This window comes from Nelusetta ayraudi, unplaced genomic scaffold (assembly GCF_046127955.1).
Source record: "Nelusetta ayraudi isolate G7.1 ecotype Tasmania unplaced genomic scaffold, CSIRO-AGI_Nayr_v1 ptg000031l, whole genome shotgun sequence".
Taxonomy (NCBI): Eukaryota; Metazoa; Chordata; class Actinopteri; order Tetraodontiformes; family Monacanthidae; genus Nelusetta; species Nelusetta ayraudi.
In genome coordinates, this window is record NW_027466081.1 from 6688226 (window position 1) to 6705361 (window position 17136).

The 17136-nt window shown below is 45.8% G+C and overlaps 1 protein-coding gene across 17 annotated transcripts in view; it reads right to left on the minus strand.

The window, feature by feature from the left end:
- The window catches only part of mycbp2 (MYC binding protein 2), a 51034-nt gene that overhangs the window by 15702 nt on the left and 18196 nt on the right, over positions 1–17136 (minus strand). For 9 of the 17 annotated variants that reach the window (XM_076031132.1, XM_076031127.1, XM_076031131.1 and 6 more), the window contains 36 exons: positions 16746–16865; positions 16535–16616; positions 15891–16008; positions 15419–15777; positions 14827–14999; positions 14168–14293; positions 13819–13946; positions 13642–13733; positions 13412–13546; positions 13184–13267; positions 12913–13009; positions 12630–12822; positions 12065–12339; positions 11729–11950; positions 11447–11638; positions 10230–10436; positions 9997–10134; positions 9488–9666; positions 9256–9398; positions 9059–9159; positions 8744–8962; positions 8425–8647; positions 7738–7856; positions 7443–7530; positions 7283–7332; positions 7019–7191; positions 6725–6869; positions 6401–6607; positions 6045–6100; positions 5858–5973; positions 5658–5755; positions 4633–4749; positions 3832–3972; positions 1589–1813; positions 402–534; positions 186–308 (listed from right to left, as the gene is read on the minus strand). In XM_076031132.1, the coding sequence (XP_075887247.1) occupies positions 186–308; positions 402–534; positions 1589–1813; positions 3832–3972; positions 4633–4749; positions 5658–5755; positions 5858–5973; positions 6045–6100; positions 6401–6607; positions 6725–6869; positions 7019–7191; positions 7283–7332; positions 7443–7530; positions 7738–7856; positions 8425–8647; positions 8744–8962; positions 9059–9159; positions 9256–9398; positions 9488–9666; positions 9997–10134; positions 10230–10436; positions 11447–11638; positions 11729–11950; positions 12065–12339; positions 12630–12822; positions 12913–13009; positions 13184–13267; positions 13412–13546; positions 13642–13733; positions 13819–13946; positions 14168–14293; positions 14827–14999; positions 15419–15777; positions 15891–16008; positions 16535–16616; positions 16746–16865 (5397 nt within the window). The remainder of the gene's footprint in view (positions 1–185; positions 309–401; positions 535–1588; positions 1814–3831; positions 3973–4632; positions 4750–5657; positions 5756–5857; positions 5974–6044; positions 6101–6400; positions 6608–6724; positions 6870–7018; positions 7192–7282; positions 7333–7442; positions 7531–7737; positions 7857–8424; positions 8648–8743; positions 8963–9058; positions 9160–9255; positions 9399–9487; positions 9667–9996; positions 10135–10229; positions 10437–11446; positions 11639–11728; positions 11951–12064; positions 12340–12629; positions 12823–12912; positions 13010–13183; positions 13268–13411; positions 13547–13641; positions 13734–13818; positions 13947–14167; positions 14294–14826; positions 15000–15418; positions 15778–15890; positions 16009–16534; positions 16617–16745; positions 16866–17136) is intronic. The other 8 variants (XM_076031136.1, XM_076031143.1, XM_076031129.1 and 5 more) reach the window with 7 other exon arrangements.

Here is a 17136-nt window from a genome sequence, read left to right on the forward strand (position 1 = left end):
TCCCCTTTCCAAACATGAAGAAGGCTGTTTTCTCATGTTTCATCACATAGTTGATCATGCAAGGCTGCTACACTGGAGTATGGGTATTTAAAATCAGCCGTTGCATGATATGGGACCTTTACAGCAAATGTCCTAAGAATATGTGACTTGGTCTCGACACCGACTCAACACCGCGTTGCCTTTACCTTTGTTGTTGGAGATGCCGTAGTCGAAGCCCTGCGCCCCGTTGGACGTGGTGGCTCTGTTGAAGGCCTGCACAGAGAAGGGGCTGGGCGGAGGCGTCTGCGCCCCGTGTTCCAGCGTTTGTTCTGGAGGAGCAAAACGAAAAACCACGTCGTCTGGCGGTCGGTCCCAAGCCGGAGGCTCGCAGAGTTTCGCCGCCGCATGGCGAAAAAGCTTACCGTCGTTGTGGCGAAGATACTGATTCCCTCCGCGGTCTCTGGCCAGCGACCAGGCCTCCCCTTCATCGCTCTCACAGAACTCTACTACACTGTTCTTATCCAGCTGTACCCAGGTCCCCTCTGAGTTGATCACCTGCCACAAAAACGGCACTCTTTATCCACACTCACACACGGCCGGCAGTAGAAAGCAGCCAAGCACACATGACACATCACAATCTGTCAACCCTCATTAACATTTCAAAATATCAACCACGTTCATCAACATTATCAAAAAAAAAAAAAAAAAAAAGCAAATGAGTATACTGATAATATGCAAACATTCAATTCAAGATGATTGACCCGTAGAGGGTGCAGCACATGACTTAGGTTTTGTTATCTGCAATCACTGACGAGTTTGACGGAGCGAAAAATCAAAAGTCCACGATAAAGGAAGAATAACACAAGTGCATGAGGTCCATTCAGATCAGGTTTTTGAAATAGGTGAGATTTTAGACGGAGACATAGCTGGAAGTATTAGTATAATCAGCAGCCCTCCCTCTTCCACCCGCACCACTGCAATACGCAAGGAGGAAACCACCACCAGAACAGCATGACACACCACAGCAGCCAGTGAAAGGTCACATTGCAAACAGGGGAATTGCCACGCACCGTCAGGCCATAGGGAAATGTGCACGATTCAGAGTGTCAAAGTGAATGGGCTGGATAGAGTGTGAGAAAGGGAGAGAGAGATATAGAGAGTAGAAGCACGCAAAGGGCAGCCGCATTCTGCGAACGGACGTCCGCTGCAGAGAGAGAGAGAGAGCGGGACGCCCCAGAAGCTGCAATGAATTTAACAAAACTGAAGTTAGTAAGTCAAGAAGCAGGCAAAAAAAACAAACAAAAAAAAAAAAAAAACAAGTGTCGCAGCCACCAGAGTCGTCGAGAGGGCGTAGACAGAGAATTGCACACCCCACACCCGGAAGCATTGATGTATTCTTGTTAGAGGAGCCGCCGCATTCTTTTACACTGCAACCATTTGTTTGATCAGTTCATTTCAAGAAAAAACAAAAAGGGGGGGAGAGACTCATTTCTGAGAGACGCGGCCGCCCTTATCGATCATTAGTGACAGCGAGCTCGAGTGATCCGTATTTTATTTATTGAAGCCCTGGCACAGAGAACACATGGCATCATTCGGGGTGAGTGCGTACCTCGCCTATGGCCTTGACCATGTTGCCAAGTACTAACATTCCAATGGGGATACCCCTAAGGTTTGGCCAGCTTCTGATGTTGTGACCTGAGGGGCCGGTCTTCACTACCTTATAAAGCCCCGGGCCGCCGCCCTGCCCTGCCCTGCTCTGCGCCCCACTGGGGGCCTCGTGGGAAGGGCAGCTGCTCACCTCCTTTACGCTCTCCTCCGATTGGCCTCTGACCTCCTGCAAGAGGTAAAAGCAGAAATTAGGGCACAGGGAACAGAGCACCAGGATAGATAGATTTTTTTATTTTTTTTAAATGTAAGAGGTGAGACGAGGCCAGATGTCAGGTTACGATTTAAAAAAAAAAAAAAAAAAAGTTTAAAAAGTGAGCTTTAGTGAGGAACAGTAATGGTTTGGATAAAAAACAGGATTTAATATTATAACGGGGTGAAATTGTGCTGCTTATCCGGATAAGCGGATGACAACAATGGGAGGGGCAATAATGTCATCAGCTTTTTTTAAAGCTCAAAGGAAAAGGTTAATATATCCTTTAAAATCAAGCAGTGCCAAAAATGTCAGATTTTTTTTTTTTTTTTATTTACTTAATATTGCAAGATGCAGCATCGTTCCAACTTAAGTATTCCCATTTTACAATTATCAGATGAAAATTCCTACACGTAGAGCTTCACTGGCAGTGACATTCCCAATCCCTGACCCTCAACCCCACTGATGCTATTGCACAACGACAGTAATGGTTGTGTGGTCTGACTGGGGGCATGCCATCAGACGTCTTTGTCACAAGACCTCATGCAACAAACTGGCCATGATTATCCTCGACTACATGCAACATACAAGCCTGTGCAATCATTATTTAACACTCAAAAAACAAAAAACAAAAGCAAAAACAAAAAAACAGGGATTACAGCCGGAGTTCAGAACACCTGACTAACAGCATCATCACATTTCAAGTCAACCATGCAACAACCTCTGTGTGGCTGTGAAGCTTCACGACTACGATGTACCAAAGGGTTTAGAGGGAGCAACGGGCGGACGACAGACTAGTGTGTCAAGCTATATATCCCTCCTTTATACAACTCACCTGTGGCGGGAATATAGTTAAGGGAGTCCACGACAAAAAGCCGATATCTCGGACTCCTTGGCTAGCGTTAAAGACACTCTGAGCAACAGATTGTGAGACAGTCAAGAAACAGCAGATGAGAGAAGAACGAGAACAGGATGGAGAGAGAAAGTGCTTGTGTATTTTTTTGGAAGGATTTTTTTTTTTTTTTTTAACATGGCCGGCAGGTCAGGCAGGCCAGATCGCAAAGTCGTGAGGTACCCAAATGTCCGATCACGTCAAAAGGTTCGAGCACTTACCAAACTGTGGCCACAAAACAAAGACGTGTGAACGAGAAACTTCCAAAAAAATCCCCCAACCAGGGTGATGTAGTGTGTCATGCTGTTCAGATCGAGACCTCGCATGGAAGCCTCGCGGGCAGCTAAAGCATCCCAAAGCCGGAGTGGGAATTGTAGAGGCAAAGAGGTGCTGTGTCCCATGGTAAGATACCGCGGAGCCGTGTTTGTGCTTCATGACAGAAAACCACCTGGACGTCAACAGTAAACTGCTCAAATTTACTCCCTCTGACTGCATTCATCGGAACCCTTCATTTCTCTCCGGCGGTTTTTGTGGCATGGAGCGCCCGTTCTTCCATGCTGCATTGAGTGCTTATGAATTGTGAGTGAGAGGCAATGATGACTTAACAGTCCAAAATAACCCAACTCCACTCACAAGGGTGGAATTGTTCGCTAATAAAGACTCTTTTTTTTCTTTCCAGTGTTTCTCAGTTCATGCACTGGGGTTATTTGTCAACGCGATAAAATAAAATCTACCTGCAAGTTTGAGTGAGTGTTGCATCTGACCAGCGCGTCATCGTGAGCCGCTAAACATGTGTTGCAATGCATGCAAAATCCTAGCCGCTGCACCCTTTGCATTGTGTTAGTAGAAAATGAAATCGCTCTCGTGGTTCTCAAACATTTTTCATGCCAGAGAAAAACCCAACGGGTGTAAACTGACAAAAGCAGCAATTTCACCATGCTTGGTATCATTTCGCAAAGCAAATCAAAGTCCAGAATCCTAAAAAAAAAAACAGTAGTGTTCACAACGAAGGGGGGGGGGGGGGGGGGGGGGGGGGGGGGCGGTCCCCTGTGCATTTCCCCAAAAAACGAATAGCTGTCTGCCGTCCAGGCCTTCTACTTACGTCAGCTGGGACCAGTAGGCTTCTGCCCAAGTGCTGGTTAAAAGACAGGCACCAGGCTTCAGTGTACCCATTCATGCTGGGAACATACTTCTTTACTGTTTCATCATTGAGCCTGAGCCAAACACCATCATCATTGTGGATCTATGGGAGGGGGAAAGAAGCAACAGGGTGTGGCCACGCCATCCTGTTACTATGGAAACGGAAAGAGCAGGAAGACTTTGCAACACGCACGCACGCACGCACATACACACACACACACACGCACGCACGCTGAATCACTGAGGCTGCAGGAAAGTCTCCAATTAGAGGCAAATTAAGACAATTAACATGATTAACAGGATTGGTTCTGAAAGAGTAGCAGTGCAAATTATTTGCGGAAGATTAAACCCCACCACGGTTAATTATTTGTACTGATGGGTAGGAAATAATGTGTACACCCAATATTTAAGAAATATATTCAGGTTTTGAAGATTCGGGACTAGAGCTTTGAAGGGCAGGTGTCACAACCCGTCGTGCAGCCTCAGAGAGTTAGCAAGATAAAATCACAACAAAACATTTCTAAGCTTTGAAGGAAGACCGACAGTCATTAAGAGACAGAATAACCAAATTCAAAGCATAGAAGTCAACACAAAGAGCACAAAAATACTTTTGAGCCCAATGGAAAGCTGTAGAATTATACCAGACTTGTAACTTTAGCTCACTGATACACAGACATGAGAAAATGAAAGTGGAGAGCCCTTCAGACAGCATACCCATGTGCAGTAAACACAGCGTCATTCCGCCTCGTCTCGAGACAATTACCTCGTCAATGAAAGTGATGGTTCCATTAACATGCACTATGCCTATCTGTTCGCTTTGCAGAGAGGGGTGACTACGCACACGCAGGCCTGCGCTGTCCTTGGACACAAATTTGCGAACCTGAGAGAAGCAGAGGGGACATGGAGACCATGAGGAGCGGCAGGAAATTACAAAAAAAAAAAGAAGAAGAGGAGAAAGACAAGAGCAGCAGCAGGAGGATAAAGAAGAAGGTGGATAGATGTATAGAAGGAGCAGGTTTTGAATGCTTTCAGCAGAACCGGTCGTTTTCCTAAAACTTGCCTATGCTGACGACGCACAGAACAGACTAAGAGTGCAGCATGGTGCCTTCATTGCAATCCATGTCATTGCGCAGTCAGGTGAGCAACTTCCAACTGGAAACTTAAGAAATGCCAAAAGTTTACCTATGAACTAAAACTAATACACCAAATTTCTACATCAACTGATAGGTTGAAAAAAAAGAAAAAGAAAATTAGGATAAAACAGAAAAATTTCAAGAGCAGAGATATGTGTAAGAAAAGCTCTAAGTGTTGGCAAAGCTATGCTGTTGTGCAAAGCACAGCCAGCAGGTGGCGGGCTAATATATAGCTGTGCATTTGAAATAGAACAAAGGAGAAGCTGTTAAATCCAATCCTAAAACAGGACAGCAGACATCGAGAGGGACATCACAAAACAAGGATTAATATGAGGGTGTCCTTTTTCCAGTTGTAACTTGCTGATTAGAGAAAATATTTTACAAAATAATACTGAAGTCACTGGCCATCTGCAACACGGACAACTCAGCCAACCAACCTCGCTGCCAATTGATAGCCTGACAGCATAGCAAGTATAATGCCACGCAGTCTAAAAATCATTCAATCAACTCATTCATTTTCATTATGCAGTTTTGACGCAAGAATCTACAATATCTTCCACGTTGGACTCTCAGACCTGCAGACATCAGTTCTCGGTTAAAGGGCAATCCTCTGCACATAGCTTTAATTCTGAAGTTATTGATATGAAAAGCTCACCTTGCTGGGCTGAGGTTCAGTTTTGGGTTTCACCATCTGAGTGCCAGGTGGTATCATGCCTTTAGGGGGGTCTTTGACTTCCACCTCTAAACCAGCATCTGAGAAAGGAAAGACCGAAAACAGGGCAATGTTACAAAAGAAATGGCTTTTAAAAACGTTCTTTTTCCTTATTGTGATGAAGTTTCGAGCCGTTGACTTGCCTATTTCAATGCCATCAATTGTGACGTGGATTGTGTAAAGGCCAACTGCTCCCGGGGTCCAGTTGGCACTGTAGGTTCCATCAGTGTTGGCACGGATCAGCATGTTCTCACTGGGTCTGTTGAGAAACGGTAAGTTGGACTGTATGTTACCAGAAAAAGTTCTTTGCTCCTGTATCATCTTACTTACCTCTTTGGAGTCGGGGAAGCAAAGCGCAACTCTTCGAATGAGTAGTTTTCGTAGGCCTACAGAAAAAGAGCAGAAGTACAAAATCTTAAAACTAAAACAATAACATTTAAATCAAATCATACAATAAAGACAAAGACATGCACTGAAACGCCTGTTACAAGTGTTTATAAATAGGATTAAGTGCTAGTCAGTGCTATTTTTCTTGACTAACCAGATACTTCTATACTTGCAGATCTAAACTGATGCTACTTAAAATAGGTCACATGGGGCTGGATATATAAAAATGAATGCACAGCTTCTTTACTGAAACAACCTTGACTTCCCAGCAACTCGTGAACTTCTTCTGTGCGTCTCACCTTCATCATGGTAATGGCAATGTATCGAGCCTCTTTCACGATCATGGGCTCGTATGTGGCCTCCAGCTTTGGCGTGGGCAACCCTCCGAAAGTCAGATCCGGGCCTGTGGACGAAGGCGAGGAGCCTCCGGGCAGCCGCTGAAGCTTTTTCACATTTTCGGGCTGCACCGACTTCTTCTGCGAGACTGGAACGGCCTTGACCTCCACCTGGAGACGGGATACAGGTGATGCTTGAGCAAGGCTTGTAAATTATAGAGAAAAATTAGCTACTCTTAAATGTGACAATTATGGAAAATATTCCAAAGAAATCCCAGTTATCCTGACCTTCATGTTGGGAACATGCACCACATCTCCGTACTGGTCTTTGGTCTGCACCACCACGGTGGCCGGCCATCCGCAGCGTATGTCGTCTTTGTTCAAGATGAGAGCCGTCTTCTGGGGGTCTGCGTACGAGTCCGGTTGCAGCCACCTGGACAGAAAGCCACATGCATGTGTGTTGAAGATAAGATCTTCAGGTCTAAAATACACAATTATCTGCTTGTCACGCAAAACAAACTTGACAGATCCCAGCAGGGTGGCCAGCAGCTCGGCAAGGTGACTTCTCTTACAAACATTTACCTCGCCAGGCGTCCTCCACTTGAGCTCTGCACGCACATGATGAAGTCCTCGAGGAAAGAGTGCTCATTGGTTTGGAGGTGCAGGGGCAGATTTCCCTCCAGAGCTTCCAGGATGGTGGGGGAGTGAGACAGGGCCAGGCCCTTTCCCAGAATCCCAGAGTGAGACTTGCACACCTGAATCGAGGTAGAAAGAACGAGGATTAAAACCTTGTCAACGACACAATAAGACAAAGAAATGCGTGTTGTCTCTGAGAAGAAAACTCACCTGCAGAGAGGCCTCCTCGAGAATCTCAAGATCCTCCTCCAGCTCATTACCTTGCATTTTAAAAGACAAAAAGGATTAAAGTCACCCACGCGTCACATTATGTTTCAGAGAAAAATCTCTCATTTGCAGCAGCACAGCTTGTTGTCCGCTATTTATGTACCTATCGGGAGAGCCAGGTCTTTCTTCATCAGAGCAGCAGCGCACACGCTGCCAAGATATGCCAACTCTTTCTCAAGCATGATGAGACCCTGGAGAAAAAAAAGGGTCACAAGTCGGCTGTCAGCAACACAGTGAAGCAGGTGCACCGTTCCATTTATCTGGAATAGTGCATGATCTTGTTAAAATGAAACAGAGTGGGCGGTGTAGTCATGAGATTTTAAATTTTTTTACAAACACGTCACTACAGAATAGGCCACCCACAGAGGAATGTTTAAGCATATTTTTTTTTCCCCCACCTCATCAAGGCCAGGGTTGAATTCAAATCCTACGGCGACGCACTTGAAGCCATAAAAGCAGGCCTTTTCATCTTTGACGTAGTCAGAGGCCGTTTCCAGCGAGAAAAGAACCTCATTTCCTGAAATTGAGGAAGGCAGAAAATAGAGAACATAAATAGCAACAGAATCACATGGGATCCTTACTGGAAATAATAAGTGGTAAAACAAAAAAAACAAAAAAACAAAACAAAAACAGGCTGTTTGTTGTGGCAGATGACAAGGTACAATTTTAGGAGCGCATTAAAACAACGACGACGCTGTGTTGCTTTAACTGAGGGGTGGGAAAACCTTTTCACTGGTGGGGCCACAATGGGTTCGAAAATCTGACAGAGGGGGCCGCAGGAGCAGCAGATGGATGGAGTGTTTTGGTGACCCACCTCGTAGGAGATCAAAATCTATCATCATCAACATGTCATTTGAAAATGAATAAAAACCAAGTTGGAAGAAAATCAGTGTCCCCTTGGTATTTAGCTTTTAATTGAAATGACTCTTAAACACTGAAAAAATGGATAAATTACAGCTATTTTATGACTGACTTAATATTAATATAATTTCTTCAAATTCGGCAGGCCGGATGACAAAAAGCTTAAAGGGCCACATATGGCCCCCGGGCTGTAGTTTGTCCACGCCTGCTTTAGCCTCTCTTACCCGGCAGCATTAAGACGGTGGTCGGCCATCCCGTGGCGCCCGAGAACTTCTTGAGCTCGGTCCAGGTGTTGATGGTTTCGTGGATGAGAGGCTTGCCCACCATGCTCGACAGGTGCAGGGTGCGGCTCGGGATCAGCAGACGCAGGACGTCCTCCGGCTGCGCCGTGCCGCACTGCGCGTCAAACTCAATGGTGGTCCAGCGGACGCAGTCCGGGAAGGACACCTTCAGCGGCGCGGGACAGAGTGCGGTTAATGGAAACTTCAGCTTCAGTTCAGGGCTTCAGTTACTCACTCTGATGATGAAGGAGAGTTTACTTACCCTGTACTGCGTGACGCTGGCCTGTTTGTATGGGTGGTCGCTCTCAATTACGGAGTAGTGGTTGGATGTGGTGCAGGCAGACAGGCCCTGCTCTGGCTGGTTGCCAGTTGTGCTGTCTGTGGATTGGTTGGGGTTGAAAGTGGGAGGGGCGTATTTTTGGTTTAGGGCCGAGACGGCGGGCAGCAGCTCCTGAACGAGGACAAAGACCTCAACGGCAGCCTAGTGACAAAGAAAAAAAGATTTTTACAACATCAGAGGAGAGACACATTTGAATCGATGAAAGGGGAGGTGACGCATTTCAGTTCAACGCCTCACCTTGGGTACAGAAGCAGCCACGGGGCCAATGTAAGCCAGGATGAGAGGAAGCAGCATTGAGAAGAGGCTGGACGCGCTCAACAGTTCAGGAATATCATCCACTGAGAAACCAGAGCATAGGAAAAGTCAATAAGCACATGTCTGAATTCAAACACTGGAAGCAAAAGGAGCAACAACGACTAATATTTTGTGGTTACCGTCGACGGCAAAAGCTCTGTGAAGCAAGTCCTTGGCCGCCCTGACCACAGCGCTGACCACGGACAGAGCTCTGCTGCAGTTCTTGTCCTCCTCGTTGGCTTTGCTCAGCAGCTGAGACTGCAGGTCCCCGTCGTACTCGCTCCTTCGTGCAAAACACAGAGAGGGAACCCGAGTGAACGACGGAACGCGAGAGAAGCTGAGCGGCGTGCCGGAGCGCCGACTGGCGGTTACCTGTAATAGAGGATTTGAGGGATCTGCCCTCTGGTCTGGTTGGTCCCGTTGCTGCTCAAGCTGCAGGTGCTGAAGGTAAAGGCCACGCCATCGGAGCACTGCACTGTGGTCATGCCGCCGTCGCCGTTAGCTGTGCGGCTGCCGTAGTTCCGCAGTCGGACGGCATACTTCACCCCCTCCTGCAATGCAACAAATTAACGGTGAGACTGTTTATTTAATCTAGGGCTGTCAACGCATTAATCGCAATTAGTTAAATATAGATTTTGTCAAGCTGGACAGGTAGTCACTCAAAGAAACAGGAAAAAAATCTGGTAAGTCTTCAAAATAAAATAACTATAACTATGTAAATTCTAAAAAAAAAAAATAATCGATTGACAGCCCTAATTTAATTGAAACAGGCTCATAAGTGTACTGGGAAACAAATAACATTAAGCAAATCATCATCTGCATTTTAAAAAGCTAATTATTTACACTTGTTATTTGTCCTACTGCTTTGGATTCCAATGTACCTTGAGTGGCACGGCCTTGTCCAGGCGTATCTCAGCAATGTCACTGGGCGAGTCGTCAGTGCTGTAGGTGCCCTTCACCAATTCCAGCGACGTCCACCTGTGAGAATGTGCCGAGTCCCCCGGGTGCTCCGTTTGTGCCTGTGTGATGGGTGAATGAAAATACGGCGTGAAACCATTAGCGGAGAGAAAAGTTTCGAGACTCGTGAGAGAAAACCAAAATCGAAATCCCATACGTCGTCTGCCAGCACTTCCAGTTCATACTCGTGGATGCCCCCTCCGCCGTAGACGCAGACGCCCACCAGCACAATGCCTGGCTTGTCCACGGTCAGGCAGATGGCGTCCGGAGAGCCGTTGCCTGTGTTCCAGCTCCTTCCCTGGCTTGTTTTGGTGAACCTGTTAGGTGACGCCTTCACCGAGTGCAGGGAATTAAGCCCATCGACCTGATAAAACAGGAGAATGACATCAAAACACATTGCAAATTCACCAAAAGTAAGCAAAAAATCCAATCAAGAGTTTGGACACACTTTCTTATGCAATTTTTTTTTTTTTACATCTTTCTACACTGCAGATAGATACTGAAGACATCAAATATAAGAGCAAGATATATGTAATTATGCAGAAAAGAACCCATTAACCCTTACCCATTACAACCCCGAATACATTAAATAACTCTAATTGTGCTTTTTATGAAAGGTAGCTATTTTGAAGGACTTGAATATAAAACATGCTTGAGTTATTTTCCATTTTTATTGTTTCCTACATAATTCCATGTATGTTCATATGTAGCTTTGATGCCTTCATTGAGAAACTGCAATGTCAATAGTCATGAGAATGAAAGAAAAGACATTAAATCCATGAGGGTGTCCAAACTTGTGACTGGTAGTGTATATTTAAAAAAAAGAAAAAGAAAATCACTTCATCCTCAGCATAAATGTGCAAGTAGACTGATTTAGGAAACACTATTGCATGAACTACGCTTTTGTCTGAAATCATGGGGGGAACAATGTAAATGCTGGATTGTCTTTTCTTTGTTGCTGTGGTTCCAGCAACAAAGACTCATAATTGTTATCAGGCTGCAGATTTATGAAAAAAAAAGACTGAAAACTGAAAGAGGGGACGATCCAGGTGCTGTTGAGAGGAAGAGACGTTTCCCTGACAACAGACTGGGGACACAGATAGAGGCGTCAGTGGGGAGGAGAGAGGGGCTGCTGCCCTGTCAGTCACTATGGCAACAACAATGGTCCCTAAAAACCTGTCTGTCTGCATTGGCATGCGCATGAATAGAGACGGTGACGATAATTAGATAAGCAGGGAGGAACGGAGAAAGATAAAACGGATGGATGAATATCCCATGAATTCGACAGATGACGGAGGTCGGAGGGCAGCTCTGTTCTCGTCGAACGTGTGAATCAGTGCATTAAACCGCCGGTGTCAGTTGAACGGACGCTACCTCGGATCCGAGGGCCGATGCGGTGAGCTCAGAGACGATGGAGGCCAGCAGGCCGCAAGTGTTTGAGACCAGGTGCGGAGAAAACAGCTCCACCTCCTTCCTCAGACTCTTCCTCACTGGCAGCACCACGATCACCAGCATCTTCTCCAACACCTCGCGGAAGCTGGTCATGCCCATTAGGTTCTCCTCGGTCTAAGGGGAAGACGTCACACTTTCACTTTTATACTCACGGTGAGAGAAAAAATGTTCAGCTATCAGACAGCGCCGACGCGCAGAACTCACGTGGCTCAGTTTCTCCATGTGGGCCACCAGCAGGGGGAAGCGGTGAGCGAGGGCAGAGTCGTTCTCTGTGCTGACCTGTTTGACAAGCGAGCGCAGCAGCACCTCGCCGTCGTAGGCAATCGGCAGGATGGACGTCAGCTTGACTGAGGTGTTGCAAAGAGCCGACATCACAGCTGCAAGCAGGCGGCTGCTGGATGTTCGAAAATTGGCCTCAGCAATGTCCTGAAAATGGGCAAAGACAAGAATCTTTGGCATTGCTTACTTTGGGAACCTCGAAAAATGATTCTTTAAAATAGTAACTGATCACATGATCACATGGTTTGCTTTTTTTCATACCTGGTCCAAGCAGTTGAGGAGGTCGCAGAGGCAGGCCCACTGCAGGGCCGGAGTCGGGTAGAAAGAGTGGAAGCAGGCGGTGAAAGTGTTGTGGCACTCCTGCAGAACGGCTTCCAGCAGGGTCAGGGGTTGGGACAGGTAGCCCTGGGGGTCGTTGTCCAGCTTGGTCAGGCAGTTGTCCATGCCTTCAGACAGGATCTTTTTCAGGAGGCTGCGAGTCTTTCCCACGCAGTCCGCCAGCTTGCTCGACTCCTCCACCACCGCTTTGGTGCTGGCTGGACATCAAAGAAAGGGATACGGAGAAACGCGGTGTGAGGCTCCGAACGCAGAATTCAATTTCCGTGTTTACTACTTTGTCATCCACTTCGGCGGAAAACACATTGCTGTCTGTGAAGGTTTCTGCAGTTCAAAGCCTGGTGTTTTATCATAAAATCAATGTAAGAATATATACAACAGTAATGCAAAGGGGCCTAGAAGTTACCAGTTTTTGAACAAATATTCTTTCATAAACACAACAAACACAATCACACTGGCTTCGTCAGCCAAGTTGTCTTTTTGCTCTGACCTGCTATCGGGAATATTTCACAAATGTAGACCCTGAGTAGACGCAGGCAGCACGTGCCCACAAAGCGAAGTCTCTCCAGGTCCAGCAGGGTGGCTGTGTACTGAAAACCTTTCAGCCCCCGCAGCTCCTCCACGCCCAGAACCAAAGTGGTCCAGCTCCATTGTAGAATACTCAGCAGGGAGTCAAAGCACTCCTGCAAGCAGACGCGGGATGAGAGTCACAGACAAAAAGAAACTGCAAAGAAGGCAGGGAAACATAGGTGGAGAACACGGAGGGCACTCACCACTGAAACTGTACGTGCAAATGAGCGTTTCAGGATGTGCACCGGTTCACTGGTCTGCTGCTTCCCTTTCGAGGCGTTGCCATCATTCGAAGGGAGCCTGAAATACAAACCGATCATTAAAATTCAATTTTAAAAAAGGACATAAATTAACTGATAAAGATCAATAATTGATATATATATATATATATATATATATATATATATATATATATATATATATATATATATATATTTTTTTTATTATTATTATTATATTGGAGACTTCATTCACCGGTAAAGCAGCTGTGGTATTTGGCCTGCATTGACATCTGTTCCATTGTTGGACTTCTTGGAGCTCTTGAACTGAAAGACCACACTGGAAGGAAAAGCAAAAAAAATCACAATATGAAATTTTATCAAGATTCGTGACTGTTTGAATAATGCGCAGCAGGTATTAAAAATTGTTAAGAGAGATTAGCTGAATTAGGTCATTGGCTATTTATCGTGACATCAGACTTACCCATCATCAGTTGTAATGGTGGCCTGTCCGTGAGAGCCACAGTCACTGCTGGGACCAGAAACTCGGGCCCAGGCCACATACCACCATCCCAGCTGCAGCAGCACTGGTTCATCGAACATCATGGCATATTTCTCCCTGATGATAAACACCAAGAGCGACATAAGCAACAATCATTAATCAATTATGACACGCGTGTAGGAATGTCTTAATGCGTGAAAGGCGAAATCCACCTGGCGGCACAGTCGTAGGCCAGGACATCAGTCTCAGCCAGAAGATCGCCATCTGTCTCATGGTCTCCCCCATCTGGACCCAGCTCAAAAAGCTGCACAACAGCAAGTTAAGAGATAATATTGCAAGACTTTAATTATAAACTCAAACATAAAGAAGTGCAATTTGCATTTGCCTACCTTGATTTTTGCAGTGTATTCTCCTCGCCCACCAAACAGGCCGAGTCCACCCAGCAGGATGTCTGCATCAGCACAGAAGCGGATGGCCTCCACAGAGTGGGCTGAGTAGCCCCAACCACCACCGTGACCTGCAGCAACACAACCAGAGCTTGACAAGGCTGGCCAAGAGTACACAGAGGTTGTTCATCCACTTCAGCCTTTATTTAAAATCAGGCAATACAGTTATTATTGCAATTTCTGCGACTAAAACACAACTTCATGCAAATACAAAGAACAGAGAAGAAAAGAAATCTCTCTTTAAAGCCTCATATGTCGCTTCAAATGTGTCCGGCAGGGAGAACCCACTTACTCTCAAAGCGGTTCACTACACTGTAATCTTCCTTTGAGTAGACCTTCATCACCGCCTGGGTTTCTTCCTCTGCGCTGGCCACACCCATTTTCAGCTCTTGCATGGCTGCCAGGGTGTCCAGACAACCTATACGGGACAACCAAGGAAACATCATTCTTCTATTCTTGATTCCTACGACAGCGCGCTTGACATTAACCACGGGATTAATTCAGTTGTGATTAAACACCTAACACGAGGCACTCCCACTTATTATTATAAAGCTAATCTCCTGAGGGTAGAGGAAAAAAATACTATTTACAATAGCATTAAGGATCATTAAGTTGTAGTTTAAGGACTTTATGTTTAAGTTTTTTTTGAAGGATTAAATTGTAGTTTAAGGATTATGTTGTAAGGATTATAAGCACTTGTGTCAACAGGCCTGACAGCACTTTAAACAAAAATGTATGACACCAGTAAGAATCCTTTACCATGACTGCAACTACACACAGGTGTGTGTGAAAACCATGTAAAACGCTTAAAAAGGTCCTTGTTCAGACAAGGGTAATATCTGCTACGTAGAAAGAGGTTTGCACTTCCCATACTCATTATCTCAAGACATTCATAAAATATTCATCTGACCAGAGTTGCTATACACTGAATGGCTGATGGGGGAGGATTACCAAGAATGTGCAAGGCCCCATGAGAGCGGGTGGTGGTGGCATGTGACCCCGCGGGCAACGCAAGCTCGGGGCTGAGGATGCTGCAGCCGGCCTGGAGGTCCGTCGCAGAGGGCACCCGGGCGTCTGCGATCACCGCATTGTAGCACAGCATCTCCCTGGAAGCAGGCAGGAACCTGAAGAGGAGATGGCAGACAGGAAAAAAGGTACATTTTTAGATTGCAGATAAAGGGACTTCTCGTTACATATACATTGGGGTGGGGAAAAATGTATTCTTAAAATTAATCACGATTATGACATTGCCAATTATGAATTGGTTCACAAAAAATCTATTTTTTTCAATCTTTTTTCAATCAATAAAAGGTAATAGAAAGTAAATTGGTCTGTTCAATATGGATAATTAGTCACACAGTGAGGGGAAAAAAAATAAGAAAAATAATATATATGTACATATATCTGAATCGTGATAAATCGCAATTAATTGAATCGTAGCCCTCTGAATTAGAATCGAATTGAATCGTCAGGCAGCTAGCGATTCCCACCCCTAATATACATACAGAAAATCCACATTTTGGCTTAAGAGTCTTTGACTGACCTCCATATGACATCGTACACGGGATCTAGACACAAGCCAAAGCCCTGCAAGTCCTCCTGCTCGGAGTCGTTGAAGGTCCTGCAGCTTCCGTCCATTTTGTTGATCAGCAGGCATTTGAACGGCGGCGGCTCCGACACGAAGGAGGGCACCAGGCCGATGATGTGCTTGCTGGCGAAGATCTCCGACGTGGCGAGCACGTGCGAGTTGATGAGGGCCTCGTCGATGCGCAGGAACGTCTGGTCGCCGCTTGCGCCGATCCAGGTCGCCTTCCGTCCGTACTTGGCGCCGATGTTGGGCATGGGAGACGGCTTGGCGTTCCAGTAGGGCATGTCGAGGATGGGACGGCCCAGCTGTCCTTTCTGATGCGCGGGGAGGCGTGCGGGGAGAGACATTCAGAGCAGTTTGTGGATCAGTGTGGGCAGGAAACCAAAGGACTTGTTCAGAAGGAGTCGTTTTTTGCGAGAACTCTTACCGAGAAGCTACCAAACGTGAACACCTGCCCATCCATGAGCAGCACGGCTGTGTGGTTACTTCCCGCAGTGACCTGCACACTGGGACCTGGAAGAGCCTGCACCAAAGTTGGAGAGCCCCTGGAAACGGGAAAGTTTCATTTTCACTTGTCATATTTTTTAAAAAAATAAACATATCAAAAAAATTTGCATCAGCCTGTCACCTAAAAAGTACCTTACTATTTTTAAATTCTCTTGTTTCCGTTTCTGGTACCGCCTCTTTGTCCTCAACGTGCACATCGCAGACTTTTCACTTCACTTTTAACATAACAGGACACTTTTTTTCGAGCTGTGCACAGACTAAAGAGGTAACTTCTTACACATGTAGTCCTTTTGTGATCACAATCAATAACCGTGTAGAAATGTGCTGGCACTGCTGCTACATAGGTTATCATGTTGAATGAGCCGGCTGAAGACAGGGTTGTCGGTCAAGTGGCACAAAATGGCTATGTGAATAAAGGAGCCGCATGTTGAGATAGTAAAAACATAATAAAACTTCATTCAGCTCATAATAAATATGACAGAACTTCTGCTCCTAAATTCTAACATAGACGACTTTTAATATGGAAACTATTTTTATCCAATTTTCCTGTAAAGAGTCAAGTACCTGGAGTTTATATCTCCATGCCCAAGCTGCCCATGTTGGCCATAGCCAAACGTGTAGACATCTCCATTCTCCATGAGGACAACTGTGAAGCAAACATAAGTAATTGTGATTGAAATTGTCAGATTTTTCTTTTACAGAATGCATGTTTTCTTCAAATGTTCTTCAAGCTAAATGCAAGCCAAACAAACGGAACCGCACCGAATGAACTCACCTGAATGGTGGAAACCGCAGCTGACCTGCACGGCCCGCAGTTCGCAGTCGAACCTCACCGTCCCCGGGGGGTAGGTGGTGATTTTGCTGGCGTCCTTCTCTCCGCGCTCACTGCTACCGTCTACAAGGCATAATGGTCAAAGTCAACACGAGTGTCCAGAGACACAGGAGTTTTAGTGGCAACTATATATCGTGGACGTCTTTGCCAAAGTCCTGGAAAAACAAGTCGGAGAGAAAGAGAATCCTAACCAAAGGGGGACAAAGGGAAAGAAAGGATGCTGAAACAGAAAGTTGGAGACAAATCCTCTCAGAAAGTAGGAAGGAAAAAAGCTTTTTGGCAAAGCAGTTCATGATCAGATGCTTTAGAATTATTTAATTTGTCTTTGATAACA